The following is a 15,394-nucleotide window of genomic DNA, read 5'->3' as shown; positions in this document are numbered from 1 at the left end:
GTTGTAGTTTTGTGGATTGGTTTCTGTGTCCTCTATTCTGTACCATTGGTCCACCCGCCTGTTTTGGTACCAGTACCATGCTGTTTTTGTTACTATTGCTCTGTAGTATAGTTTGAAGTCTGGTATCGCTATACCGCCTGATTCACACTTCCTGCTTAGCATTATTTTTGCTATTCTGGGTCTTTTATTTTTCCATATGAATTTCATGATTGCTTTCTCTATTTCTACAAGAAATGCTGTTGGGATTTTGATTGGCATTGCATTAAACCTATAGAGAACTTTTGGTAATATCGCCATTTTGATGATGTTAGTTCTGCCTATCCATGAACAGGGTATATTTTTCCATCTTCTAAGATCTTCTTCTATTTCTCTCTTTAGGGTTCTGTAGTTTTCATTGTATAAGTCTTTCACCTCTTTTGTTAGGTTGATTCCCAAGTGTTTTATTTTTTTTGAAGATATTGTGAATGGAGTGGTTGTCCTCATTTCCATTTCAGAGGATTTGTCGCTGATATACAGGAATGCCTTTGATTTATGCGTGTTGATTTTATATCCTGCCACTTTGTTGAATTCATTTATTAGCTCTAATAGTTTCTTTGTAGACCCTTTTGGGTCTGCTAGGTATAGAATCATGTCACCTGCAAATAGTGATAATTTAAGCTCTTCTTTTCCTATTTTTATGCCTTTAATTTCTTTCATCTGTCTAATTGCTCTGGCCAGTGTTTCGAGAACTATGTTGAACAGAAGTGGTGAGAGAGGGCATCCCTGTCTTGTTCCAGATTTTAGAGGGAATGCCTTCAATTTTTCTCCATTCAGAATGATGCTAGCCTGAGGCTTAGCATAGATTGCTTTTACAATATTGAGGTATGTTCCTGTTATCCCTAGTTTTTCTAGAATTTTGAACATAAAGGGATGCTGTACTTTGTCGAATGCTTTTTCCACATCTATCGAGATGATCATATGGTTCTTATTTTTAAGTCTATTGATGTGGTGAATAACATTTATTGATTTCCGTATATTGAACCAGCCTTGCATCCCAGGGATGAATCCTACTTGATCATGGTGCACAATTTTTTTGATATGTTTTTGTATCCGATTCGCCAGAATTTTATTGAGGATTTTTGCATCTAGGTTCATTAGAGATATTGGTCTGTAGTTTTCTTTCTTTGAAGTGTCTTTGTCTGGTTTAGGTATCAGGGTGATGTTGGCCTCGAAGAATGAATTTGGAAGTTCTCCCTCTTTTTCTATTTCCTGAAGTAGCTTGAAAAGTATTGGTATTAGTTCCTCTTTAAAGGTTTTGTGAAACTCTTCTGTATACCCATCCGGTCCTGGGCTTTTCTTAGTTGGTAGTCTTTTGATGGTTTCTTCTATTTCCTCAATTGATATTGGTCTGTTTAGGTTGTCTATATCCTCCTGACTCAATCTGGGCAGATAATATGACTTAAGAAATTTATCGATGCCTTCACTATCTTCTAATTTATTGGAGTATAAGGATTCAAAATAATTTTTGATTATCTTCTGTATTTCTGAAGTGTCTGTTGTGATATTGCCTTTTTCATCCCACATGCTAGTAATTTGAGTTCTCTCTCTTCTTCTCTTCATTAGCATGGCTAAGGGTCTGTCGATTTTGTTTATTTTTTCAAAGAACCAACTTTTAGTTTTGTCAATTTTTTCAATTGTTTCTTTTGTTTCGATTTCATTAATTTCAGCTCTGATTTTAATTATTTCTTGCCTTCTACTTCTTTTGCTGTTGTTTTGCTCTTCTTTTTCTAGGATTTTGAGATGAAGTATGAGATCATTTATTTGTTGGTTTTTTCTTTTTTTAAGGAATGAACTCCAAGCAATGAATTTTCCTCTTAGAACTGCTTTCAATGTGTCCCATAGATTCCGATATGTTGTGTCTGTGTTTTCATTTATCTCTAAGAATTTTTTAATTTCCTCCTTGATGTCTTCTATAACCCATTGATCATTCAGTAACCTATTGTTCATTCTCCAAGTGATGTATGCTTTTTCCTTCCTTCTTTCATCATTGATTTTCAGTTTCATTCCATTATGATCAGATAAGATGCATGGTATTATCTCTACTCCTTTATATTGTCTAAGAGTTGCCCTGTGACATAATATATTATCTATTTTTGAGAAGGATCCATGTGCTGCTGAGAAAAAAGTGTAACTGCTTGATGTTGGGTGGTATATTCTATATATGTCAATTAAGTCTAGGTTATTAATTGTGTTATTGAGTTCTATAGTTTCCTTATTCAACTTTTGTTTGGAAGATCTGTCCAGTGGCGAGAGAGGTGTGTTGAAGTCTCCCATGATTATTGTATGGTGGTCTATTAGACTCTTGAACTTGAGAAGAGTTTGTTTGATGAACATAGCTGCACCTTTGTTTGGGGCATATATATTTATGATTGTTATGTCTTGTTGGTGTATGCTTCCCTTAAGCAGTATGTAGTGTCCCTCTTTATCCCTTTTGATTAACTTTGGCTTGAAATCTATTTTATTTGATATGAGTATGGACACTCCTGCTTGTTTCCGAAGTCCATATGAGTGATATGATTTTTCCCAACCTTTCACCTTCAGCCTATGTATGTCTTTTCCTATCAAATGTGTCTCCTGTAGGCAGCATATTGTTGGGTCTTGTTTTGTGATCCATTCTACTAGCCTGTGTCTCTTAATTGGTGAGTTTAAGCCATTAACATTTAGGGTTATTATTGAGATATGGGTTGTTCTTCCAGCCATATTTGTTTATTTCTGTTACTAAATATGGTTTGTTTTCCTCTTTGATTATTTTCTCCCCCTTTACTGTCCTACCTCCCACTGTTGGTTTTCATTGTTATTTTCCATTTCCTCTTCCTGTAATGTTTTGCCGAGGATGTTTTGAAGAGATGGTTTTCTAGCTGCAAATTCTTTTAACTTTTGTTTATCATGGAAGGTTTTAATTTCATCTTCCATCCTGAAGCTTAATTTCGCTGGATACACAATTCTTGGTTGGAACCCATTTTCTTTCAGTGTTTGAAATATGTTATTCCAGGATCTTCTAGCTTTCAGAGTCTGTGTTGAAAGATCAGCTGTTATCCTGATTGGCTTACCCCTAAATGTAATCTGCTTCCTTTCTCTTATAGCTTTTAAAATTCTCTCCTTATTCTGTATGTTGGGCATCTTCATTATAATGTGTCTAGGTGTGGATCTCTTATGATTTTGCACATTCGGCATCCTGTAGGCTTCTAGGATTTGGGATTCTGTCTCATTCTTCAAGTCTGGGAAGTTTTCTCGTATTATTTCATGGAATAGATTGCTCATTCCTTTGGTTTGGAGCTCTATACCTTCCTGTATTCCAATGACTCTTAAGTTTGGTCTCTTTATGTTATCCCATATTTCTTGGATGTTCTGCTCATGGTTTCTTAACAGTCTTGCTGAGCTGTCTATGTTCTTTTCAAGTTGAAATACTTTGTCTTCATTGTCTGATGTTCTATCTTCTAAGTGTTCTACTCTGCTGGTAGTATTCTCAATTGAGTTTTTAAGTTGGTTTATTGCTTCCTGCATTTCTAGGATTTCTGTTTGTTTGTTTTTTATAACCTCTATCTCCCTGTATAGTTGATGTTTTGCTTCCTGGATTTGTTTGTGTAATTCATTGTCGAAGTGATCTTTCATTGTCTGATTTTGCTGTCTAATGTCTTCCTTGATACTCCAGATCATCTGAAGCATGTATATCCTGAATTCCTTATCTGACATTCCATCTGCTGCAGCTGTTACCTCTTCTAAAGTTGAGTTGACCTGCATTGCTTGTGGTCCTTTCTTTCCTTGTCTTTTCATACTGCTTGCGTTTCTTTCTGCTTGGTGAAACTGTTGTGTTTTTGAAAATTTTTTCCCCCTATATATTTATATTGCTCTTGTATAGTTGAAAAGTCTCCCTTGCAGGGTCGGGCGGCGGTCTGCCTACCTTGCAGGTGCGGGCGGCGGCTCTGCTCTGCCCTTCCTCCAATTGGTGTGAGGTGTCTACCACGCCCGCGGACCCCTGGGCCTGTTCTGCCGGTCGGTCGGTCGCAGGTCTGTCTACCTTGCAGGCGCGGGCGGCGGCTCTGCTCTGCCCTTACTCCAATTGGGGTGACGTGTCTACCTCGCCGGCAGGTCGCTGGGCTTATTCCGGGCGCGGGAGGCGGCTCTGCTCTGCCCTTACTCCAATTGGGGTGTCGTTACTACCACGCCGGCAGGTCACTGGGCCTGTTCCGGGTGTGGGCGGCCGCTCTGCTCTGCCCCTACTCTAATTGGGGTGACGTGTGTACCACGCCGGCAGGCCACTGGGCCTGATCTGCTGGTCGGTTGCAGGTCTGCCTACCCTGCAGGCGCGGGCGGCGGCTCTGCTCTGCCCCCCCTCCAATTGGTGTGACTTGTCTACCACACCCGTGGACCGCTGGGCCTGTTCCGGGCGCGGGCGAAGGCTCTGCTCTGTTCCTACTCCAATAGGGTGACGTGCCTACCACCCTGGCCAGCCGCTGGGCCTGTTCCACCGGTCGTTCGCAGGTCTGCCTACCTTGCGGGCACGGGCGGCAGCTCTGCTCTGCCCCTACTCCAAATGGGGTGATGTGTCTGTCGCACCGGCAGGCCACTGGGCCTGTCCCGCTGGTCGGTTGCAGGTCTGCCCACCTTTCGGGCACGGGTGGCGGCTCTGCTCTGCCCCTACTCCAATTGGGGTGTCGTGACTACCACGCCGGCAGGTCGCTGGGCCTGTTCCTGGCGCGGGCGGCGGCTCTGCTCTGCCCCCACTCCAATTGGGGTCACGTGACCACCACACGGGCGGGCTGCTGGGCCTGATCCAGGTGCGGGGGAAGGCTCTGCTCTGCCCCTACTCCCGTTGGGGTGACGTGTGTACCACGCTGGCAGGCCGCTGGGCCTGATCCGCCAGTCTGTCGCAGGTCTGCTTACCTTGCAGGCGCTGGCGGCGGCTCTGCCCTGCCCCTCCTACCACGCCCGCGGACCCCTGGGCCTGTTCTGCCGGTTGGTCGCAGGTCTGCCCACCTTGCGGGCGCGGGTGGCGGCTCCGCTCTGCCCCCTCTCCAATTGGGGTGACACGACCACCACGCCGGCGAGAGCCGCTGGGCCTGCTTCGGGCGCTGGCGGCGGCCCAGCTCTTCCCCTCTGGCTCGATGACAAAGCGAGAGAGACTCGGGTGTCTGTGACTCACCCTCCCTACCAGGAGACCAACTGTTTCTGTCGCTGCTGGTATTGATGAAGTTCTCTCCTCTGCCGCTTTCTGATGACATCAGATCTCTGCCATGTTGGTATCCTATGCGAATGGCAGCATTTCGTTCCCTTTGCCGGGTGACCAAAGCAACGGGTGAGTCCTGACCGGCCCTCACAGGCCCCGTCTCAGTCCTGTTGCCACTGCCCACGAAGGCTCGGTTGGTATTTACCTCCACAGCACTCAGCAGGACCCGGACTGAGAAGCAGTTTCTGCGGACTCCTTAGCCCTGGGCCAGAGCAGTTCCGGGAGCCGGAACTCGGCCGCTCCGTGCTCGTTGTATGCTCTGATAAGAGCAGGCTCCAAGAAGCAGTTTCCGCGGGTTATTTAGCACTGAGCCTGAGTAATTTGTCTGCAAGCCGCAGGCGAATGGCAGCCTGAAATTACCTGTTCTATGGCTGAATGAGCTGCGATCAGTCGAAAACAGGGATGGTGACGTCAGCTCTCCAAGATGGTGGCCGCTGGCCTCCTCTATGGTCTGACCGGTGTGGAGAACCAAATTGGACCGCTTCCTTCCCCCGTCTCGAACCCAGAATTCCTTGATTTGTTTCTAATGGTAAAAATAATACAACCTAAATGTAATTTTGCTAAAATGGAAAAATGTTTATCACATGATAAGTGATAACAAAATGGTAATAGGTGGGAAGCACATTTTAATTTTTGGAAGTATATTCCTTTGAAATAGACAGTAGATGTTACCAGTAGTTCCTTCAGTGACAAGATTTTCCCTCCTTCCTTATCCATTTCTGAATTTTCCATATTTCTAAATAGAATGAGTTGTATAACTTGGAAAAACCTGGGTCTCATTTTCCTCACTTTATGGATGAATGAGAAAACTGAGACAAACACAGCAAGTGATACATCTCTCTTCAGCTAGTAAGTTGCAAAGTCAACCCTTAAATCCAAACCTCCCAACCTCAAATCAGGGCCCCCCCCAATCCTGCCTCTGGAGATGACCCTCGAAGACCCTCCTGGTCCCTTTGCCCTCTTGCTATTATGCACATTACCAGAGCAGTTGCCACGAAGCTGTGGGCCCCAAAGCCTGGTGCCCTCAGATGCAGGTACCATCAGGTCTGCTGAGGGGCAGAACCTAGCTCAGGCTCCAGGCTGCAGAGGAGGCCCCAGACGACTCACTCACCTCCCAGAATCACCACCTTCCTGCATGTCTCCTTACTCATGTAGGACTTAATCAGGTTGAAGGCCACGGCAAACAGGCTGGGGGCTGAAACAGGCACAGAGCTCTCCCTTGGGCAGTCAGCTGGGGGAACTGGCTCTCCTGGGGTCTCAGGTGCCTACCCATCACCTCCACATCCCCCAATCCCCAAATGGGTTGATTCACTTACGTCTCACAATAATTATATGCTTTAAAATCTCAGGGTAATTTGCCTCGAGTGCAGAGAGAAACTGTGGAGTCAAAGACAGAAGTGAAATGTGTATAAATACTATCCCCTATGTCTGCCCCACCCTCAAGGCTCCAGAGGGCACACCCTTGGTTGTCCTTTACTGCCAGCTATCCAAGACATGCACACAGATGCTCAGGCACATAGTAGAGCCACACTTCCCAGTTGAGTCCTGGTCCCAGTCATCTCCTTGATGCCATTGATATATATATATATATATTTTTTTTTTTTTTCAGGTACCAGGGATTGACCTCAGGGGCACTTGACCACTGAGCCACATCCCCAGCCCTATTTTGTATTTTATTAGAGACAGGGTCTCACTGAGTTGCTTAGCAAGCCTTGCTAAATTGCTGAGGCTGGCTTTGAACTTGTGATCCTCCTGCCTTCACCTCCCAAGCTGCTGGGATTATAGGTGTGCACCACCGCGCCCAATCTCATTGGTATATATTCTTGATAGGTAGGTCCCCACTCATGCAGACAAGAAAATTCCCATTCAAGACTCTAGAAGGCTCCCTCCCCTATGACTCAGACAATAGTTCAACTTCAGGACTGAGACAGACTTGATGTATAATATTCAAAATTGCAAGACATGTTTTTTAAAATTAAGTTATTTTCATATCATACATCTTACCCTATCCAAGTGTAAAATTTGTGGTAAGCCATTCTTATAGACTGTGGCCGCCATTAGAAGATGGCGCCGGCTTCCACTGTGGCCTGTGATAAACAACTCCTTTTTTGGAGAGTTGGCGCGCAATCCCTTACCACCCTATGAGAGAGATCCACGTGGCAGCTTGGGATTGGTATGCGGGAGGCTTTATTAGGCTGTGCTTGGGCGCTCAGGGAGGGGGGGGGGGTCACTAGAAGATGATAAATGAAACAAAGCCTGAATAAACTGCTGAAAGAAGAATCCTGTGTCGTGTTTTCCCTTGCCGGCGAGGGGTCGCGACAAAAATTCAGTAGCTTTTAGTCACAAGGTTGTGCAACCATCACTGCTATCTAGCTCCAGAACATTTTTAACTGACCCAAAGGAAATCTTGTACCCATGAACAGTAACTTCCCATTCTCCTTCCCTCTACCCAAGGCAATCATGAGTAGACTTTCTGTCTCTTGAGCCTAGACTATTCTGGATGTTTCATCTACAGAAGCTTCTTGACTTTACAATGGGGTTGCATCTAGATAAACCCTATGTAAGCTGAATATACCCTAAGGGAAAATGCATTGAATCCACCTAAGCTGCAGGACATCCTGGCTTAGCAGCACAGAGCGAGAGTTGTTTCCCCTTGTGATCGCAGGACTGACTGGGAACTGTGGCTCACACAACTCAGCATCACAAGAATACTGTATCCCATATCACCAGCCCAGGAAAAGATCCAAATTCAAAACTTTAAGGACAGTTTCCAATGAATGCCTATTGCTTTTGCACCATGGTAAAACCAAATGATCATGAAGTAGAATCGTTTTAAGTGGAGGAACATCCCTTTTTTGTTCAGCTGGATTTCATTTCATACAATGTTTTTGTGGCCTTTTCTTTAAACAGATAGTAAGAATACTAATCAAGCCATTACAAAAAAAAAAGTTTAATTTAGGTTCTTTGCTATCCTGAGTGAAACAAAAAGAAAGGAAAAGTAAAACTTCTGCTTCTGTGGCACAGGCCTCTACTCACTTTTCCTTCCCTCCTCAGAACCCCTAGCACCTACTAACTCCCAGGAAAGAAGCAACAAAGAATGTCAGAGGCTTGAAGCTGGGGGGGGGGTGGGTAGCTCCTGGGGAGAGGAAGATCAGTGGGTATCTGGGAATGAGATGGGAGTATGAAAAAGGAAGGCATCCACAGGTCCCCTGGTAGGTCTGGGATAGACTTCATTGTGACCTGTTGGGTACCAGATGGTGATTTTGGGATGCCAAGTCTCAATGCAGGACTGTGGCTTTGACACATTGCTGCCAATGCTTGGGTGGATACTTACCTGGCAATGGGAGACAGGAGGACCACCCACATCAACAATTGGAGAGGGAAAGGCCCGGTATTTGGGCCACCTGGAATCCTGCTGGGGAGGAGGAAAGAGATCACCTCACTTCCTGAGCAAACTCCACTCCTGGCTTCCACAAATGCCGCAGGCTCAGCCCCTCCAAATCAACAATGGCTGTGATTTTCTCCACCTTCTTTCCCAACTGCAAGATAATATCAGGAGATGAGTGTCTGTGAGAGTCAGTGTCCCCCATGTCCCAGCCAAGACAGGGCTATGCTTAATCCTAGGGCATTGGTTTGTCTTGGTTTTTCCTGGCTTGGAGGTTTCATGTCAAGGAGAGAGGTGCAGAGAAGGGGCTATTCTAAGCAAGGCCAGAACCAGAATGGCCCAAGGCCTGCCTTCTTCATCCGTCCACTATAAGGCAAATCACTGTATCTCAGTTCCCTTCTCTGTATAGGGGGAATGAGATATCTCCCTCTTCAAATGAGGCTGCAGAGGGCAGGTTAGCCCAGAGGCTGAGCACAACCCTGGGGACAGTCAGGAGAGGAATGAGTTCTAGCTCAGCCGTGTGTTTTGTGGCCTTGGGTAGATCTTTGGCCTCTCATTCCATCCTGGGTGCTACTAGGAGCACAGGAGTCAAGGAGCTTTGGGAGGCAGATTCTGGATGTGGGTCCAGAATATGGGAAGGTGCATGGATGCTGTGGGGCAGCCTTGAGGGTGCCGGGCAGCAGGCCGTGTGTGTGGCGGGGGTGGGGGGATGGCAGGTGCTCACACCTTCTGAGTCTGCAGTTCACATTGGTGCAGGAGCAGCTCACAGTTCTGGAATTTGTCCCTGAGCAGATCCTGTTTGGTGGCGGAGAGGAAGAGGCCCTTGACGTCCAGGCCTGCTGCGATGTGGTACCAGAGAGGGCCACCCTCACGGTCATGGCCACAGATGCTATTAGCGCCCTATATCTTGACCACCTGGATGACCACAAGAAGGGGGCTCAGGGTCTTGGGTTGAGGGTCTGGGGAGCAGGGGCAGGTTTGAGGGAGACACACCTCAGGAGGCTGCCATGCAAGGATGTTGTCCAGGTCCTGTTGCTTCCGGAACTCCATGTGCTGCGGAGACAGGACAGGGGCTTAAGACTTGGCTTATCTCAAATGCTTCTACAGAGACCTGGGGATATCAGGCCAGGTCCTTCTTCCTGCAACAACTAGGGGCCAATTAGAGCATTCTCAGACCCCATCTACATAGAACTGAGGATGGGTACAGAAGGGGATACCATTCTGAGAGGGAAAAGGAAGAAAAGATCCAGAAAGGGCCAGGTGAGGCTTGATTCTCTCCCTGCATCCTCCATTTGCTCTGTCTGTTCCACCTATCCCATGGCCAACCAATATGGAAAACAGTACGGGAGCAAAAGTCAGCCAATATGGAAAACAGTACGGAGATTCCTTGGAAAACTGAGAATTAAAATACCATTTGACCCAGTTATCCCTCTACTCAGTGGGCTATCCTCAAAGGACTTAAAAACAGCATACTACAGGGACACAGCCACATCAATGTTTATAGCAGCACAATCACAATAGCTAAACTGTAGAACCAACCTAGATGTCCTTCAGTAGATGAATGGATAAAAAAAATGTGGCATATATACACAATGGAATATTACTCAGCAATAAAAGAGAACAAAATCATGGCATTTGCAGGTAAATGTATGGAGTTGGAGAAGATAATGCTAAGTGAAGTTAGCCAATCCTCCCAAAAAAACAAATGCCAAATGTTTTCTCTGATATAAAGGAGACTGATTCATAGTGGGGTAGGGAGGGGGAGCATGGGAGGAATAGATGAACTGTAAATAGGGCAGAGAGGTGGGAGGGGAAGGGAGGGGGCAGGGGGTTAACAAGGATGGTGAAATGTGATGGACATCATCATCCAAAGTACATGTATGAAGACATGAATTGGTGTCAACATACTTTGTATACAAACAGAGATATGAAAAATTGTGCTGTGTATGTGTAATAAGAATTGTAATGCATTCTGCTGTCATTTATTTTTTAAAAAATCAATTAAAAATTTAAAAAAAGTCAAACCCTATTCCTTGGACTCTAGTCCCTTTTAGACAAAAAAACCTAGACTCTCTATGGAAGCCTGCAGGGCATGGCTGATGGGCCTGGATCACCCATGCAGCCTTGTCTCTCTCATTGTTCTCTACAATGTGACCTCCCTGTACTTCTGGAAGCTCTTGGATTGTGCCTTCTGCTTCTTCTCGTCACATGCCTGCCTCCTTTGGGGCATTCATGCCCCAAATGACATACCCATGACCAACCCTTCTTCCTTCCTTCCTTCCTTCCTTCCTTCCTTCCTCCCTTTCTCCCTCCTTCCCTCTCTCCATCTCTCCTGTTTTACTGTTTTCATTGTACTTCCCACTCTCAGGAATTCTCTTATTTGTCTAGTTTATTTGTTCATCTGTTTTCTTTTTTCTCTCTCTTCCTGTCACCTCACTCTTCTCCTAGCACAGAGCCAGGTTTACTGTCAGGACTGAATAAATGCTGAATGAATGAAAGAGTGAATTTGTGTCTTGAAATAAGGCTTGAAATAAGAAGCAGGACCAGGCTAGGCTGGAGGATATTGCACTCACCTTCCGCAGCATGTCCTCTGATTTTTTCAGGTCAAAGCTCTGAGCTGCAACAAGAGGACAGGACCACGACTATAGAATCCTAAGGCTTGCTTTGGGCATCAGGAAAGAGCAGCCCTCCCTGCCCCACTCTCCAGGCTAGTTTTGTCTCCTCTTATTCAGAGCACCCTGATATCCACACCTGGAGGCACAGGGGGCTCAAGCAAGAACCAACGTACCCTTCCTGAGTCCCAGGAAAATTTGGTTCAGACCACTTGGTTCCCTAGGCTGATGATGGTGGAAATGTCCCTCTCTGGGCCTTGGAAGTGGTGGGAAGTGAAACCACTAGCCAGGAGGAAGGTAAGAAAAGAAGGTATCCAAAGAAACAGAAAATTAAGTCCCTGCCATATCCACTGCTACTGCCAGGATCTTGGGGGCCCTTTTCCTGTTGTTCCAGAAAAGTCAGTGAGAAAGCAGACCCTCCAATCTTGTGGCTGAGAATTGTTTAAATCTGCAAATCACAAACTTTTTGGCCTCAGAAACCCTTTATGTACTTAAAAATCATCAAAGATGGCAATGAGCTTAAGTTCATTTGGATTGTATCTGCCCATATTTACCATATTAGAAGTTAAAATTGAGAATTTTTTAAATACAAGAATTCATAAACACATATTCCCTTTTGTTCAAAGCAATGATGTTATTTCACATTGCAGAGACTCTGGAAAATCTGGTATAAGAAAACAAGAATGAAAAATGCAAATAATGTTAGAGAGTTATTAAGAAAATAGTTAAGGGTGGGGGTTGTGGCTCAGTGGTAGAGCGCTTGTTTAGCATGCATGAGGCACTGGGTTTGATCCCTGGTACCACATAAAAATAAAAAATTAAAAAAAATAAAGGTATCATATCCATCTACAACTGAAAAAATTAAAAAAAAATAGTTAAGACATTAGGAACTAATGATTCAGAAAGATCTTGGAACACTTTGGGTTTCCTGGAGCATATTTTGAGAACCACTGGTTTAATTTGTGAATAACTTAAAATACATAAAGAGTACAAATCAAAACTTATTTTCCAATATTATTACCAACCTTCAGTATGACTTCGGGACAATCTTTTCTCTCTTGTAGTGCAGTTTCCTTACCTCTCAATTAAGGCTGTCCATTACCCAAAAGCCCTACTTCTTAGGATCAACCTGACAAAAGCATTTGCATATATGTGCAGAAGGGAAGTGTACAATGTTATCCCTTCTGAAGTATTTGTAATAAAAAAATGCCGCAGTCTGGCTGGGCACAATCAGGAGCCACTTGTCAAAAGAAACTAACTTTATTTTTAGAACCACACACGCCAAACAAAACAGCCTCTCAGGAAAAACCCTCAGAGCCTCAACTGCCACCACTGGCTTTCCACAAGACTCTCTCTCCCCCACAAGCTTCTCTCCACCTCCCACAATCCTCCTGCTCTTGAGGCCGATTGGCTGGGTCACGTGGGCGGAGCCAAAAAAGTCCCCCAATGAGCAGCTCCGTGGTCTGAAAGGGCAGGGAAACAGCCCAATGAGCATCACCGCAGAGGAGCCAATCAGCTAGATGTTGCTGGGGCCGAGGAGCCAATCAGCTAGATGTTGCTGGGGCCGCTGTGAGCCAATCATCAGCCAGCAGCTGGAAGTTTGCTGGCAGCTGGAAGTTTGCTGGGGCCCCTTTGGCTGTGGCTCTCAACATCTCCCCCTCTCTGTTTAAACAACAAGCATGTGGCTTAGGGACCGTGCCTGTTAGGCAGTCCAATTCAACATATGGTCCTTACCCGTCGTCATCGGATGAACTGACCTCTAGGCGTCAGCCTCCTGTCTTAGGTTGGTACCACTGCAATTGGATCATACCCGTCACTGACTACCGGTCCAGCATACAGCCATACTTGTGGATAGGCCTTTGCACCTGTGGGGGGGTGACGTTCTTTGCCTCACTTCTGTTGGCCCCCAAATTTTAGACCATCACTAGTAGAGGAGGATGCAAAATGCCATGACATTAAGCCAATTGAGGGCTCCTTTGAAAAATTGTACCACCGGTGACACCATCAGCAAAAATACTCCAGCACTATCACAATTCGCTGTACCAACAGATAGTTCACAATGCATACAGGTGAGCTCACAATGTGTCCAGGCAAGTTCTGCAAGCAGTTCAGTGATGGCTATTGTAGAAGCTGTAGATTGGTTTTATCTTTGACTTCACCAGCACTGGGATGAAGATAGGAATTCTGGCAATAATGGCTAAAGAAAAAATTATGTAACATTACAGAAGGCACTAAAAGAAAACAATTTTCTTAACAATTTACATTATCTTTAAGAGAATTATTAAATATAATGAAAAGGAAAGGTGAAAGTAAACAAACAGATCTGTTAACCTTCTTTTTTGTTTACATATTAAAACAATCCTCAACAGTTGTTTACCCAATTTAAATTAAACCATATAAATCACGTGGAAAAAAAATATTTGGATCCATTTTATCATGAGCGCTCATCATATATGATATATGGACATACGTACATTCAAACATATAACACAAAACACAAGTGTGCACACATATAATACATACAACACATAACATTATAGTAAAGGCCTTATAACTTTTTACAGGTGAAATTTCCATTGCAATGTTTAAAAACTCTATAGTCAAAAAATAGAACTGATCAGCAAAACATTAACCTAGGTCTGTATGAGCTCAAAAAACAAAATAGAACTTCATGATATGGCAAAGGGCAATAATAAAATCGATATTGAAAAAAGCATCCTGGTTCTGTTGCAGATGTAAGAATAGCCAAACTGGAGTTTTGGATATCAGTTGTTATGGATTTGAGCCAAATCATCTTCTTTTTGGTCTGTAGAAATCGCTTTAGTTAATCTTTCTGGAATCCAAATCGGCTGCTGTTCTCCCTGTGGAAACACATAAACAGACCCCCGACTCCAGACAATCACTGGGTCAGGACCTTGGTTAATCTCTCTGGAATCCAAATCGGCTGCTGTTCTCCCTGTGGAAACACACAAACAGACCCCCGACTCCAGACAATTACTGGGTCAGGACCTTTCCATTGTCCTGTTAGAATATCCTTCCAAAGTACCTTGGGCTTATGCACATTTTTTGGACACATATGCCTTTCCGCAGCACTAAGTCCTGATGAATCCAAATTTAAAAAGTTTAGAGTAAAAAGGGTTATTTTAAGTTTATCTTTGGGGAATATATACCCCTTCCCAATTCCTTCTTTTTGCTTTAATAAGTACATTTTAATAGTTTGATGAGCTCTTTCAACTATGCCTTGTCCCTGTGGATTGTATGGGATTCCTGTTATATGAGTAATGCCAAATGTTGAGCAAAATTGTTTAAAAGAGGTAGAAGTATAACCAGGGGCATTATCTGTTTTTAACTGTTTTGGAACACCCACAGTGGCAAAATTTTGTAAGCAATGAGCTATAACATCTTTAGTTTTTTCTCCGGCATGAAGGGAGCCCATCAAAAATCCAGAAGAAGTATCAACTGTAACATGCAAATATTTTAATTTTCCAAATTCTGGCAAGTGTGTGACGTCCATCTGCCAAATATGGTTAGGTATCAATCCTCTAGGATTGACTCCAAGATTAACTTGTGGTAAAAAGGTCACACAATTTTGACATTGTTTTATTATTTGTCTAGCTTGTTCCTTAGTTATTTTAAAACGCTTTTGTAAAGTATTAGCATTGACATGGAACTTTTTATGAAAATTTATAGCTTCTTCTAGTGTAGAGAAAATATGTATGTCATGTGTAGTTTTATCTGCTAAATCATTGCCCAAACTAAGGGCTCCAGGCAATCCTGTATGTGCCCTGATATGTCCTATAAAGAATGGATCTTTTCTGTCCCAGATTAGACTTTGTATAGTGGAAAGCAAAGAGAAAACAGTAGAAGAAGGGGAAATCCTACCAGCATCTTCAAGAGATACTATAGCATTAACTACATACTGACTATCAGAAAATAAATTAAATACAGAATCTTTAAACATCACAAAAGCTTGTAAAACTGCATTAAGCTCTACCTTTTGAGCTGATTGTTTGGGTACTAAAAATGTAAAAGTTTGATCAGGGGTAACTACTGCTGCTGTACCATTATTTGACCCATCAGTGAATATATTTGGAGCATTCATGATAGGTGTTTTTCTTGTCATTTTTGGAA

The 15,394-nt window shown here is 44.0% G+C and overlaps 1 protein-coding gene across 1 annotated transcript in view; it reads right to left on the bottom strand.

Annotated features, from left to right (window-relative positions):
* The window catches only part of LOC124089461 (putative SEC14-like protein 6), a 31,222-nt gene that overhangs the window by 3,734 nt on the left and 12,094 nt on the right, over positions 1–15,394 (bottom strand). The window contains 6 exon segments of the mRNA XM_046439499.1: positions 6,378–6,461; positions 6,583–6,643; positions 8,710–8,805; positions 9,378–9,566; positions 9,645–9,704; positions 11,225–11,268. Coding sequence (XP_046295455.1) covers positions 6,378–6,461; positions 6,583–6,643; positions 8,710–8,805; positions 9,378–9,566; positions 9,645–9,704; positions 11,225–11,268 — 534 coding nt within the window.

The sequence above is a fragment of the Marmota monax genome, unplaced genomic scaffold, assembly GCF_021218885.2.
Source record: "Marmota monax isolate L192 unplaced genomic scaffold, Marmota_monax_Labrador192_F-V1.1 WCK01_AAM20220418_F8-fsc00253, whole genome shotgun sequence".
In the NCBI taxonomy this organism is placed as follows: Eukaryota; Metazoa; Chordata; class Mammalia; order Rodentia; family Sciuridae; genus Marmota; species Marmota monax.
This window is presented reverse-complemented; position numbering and strand designations above follow the sequence as displayed.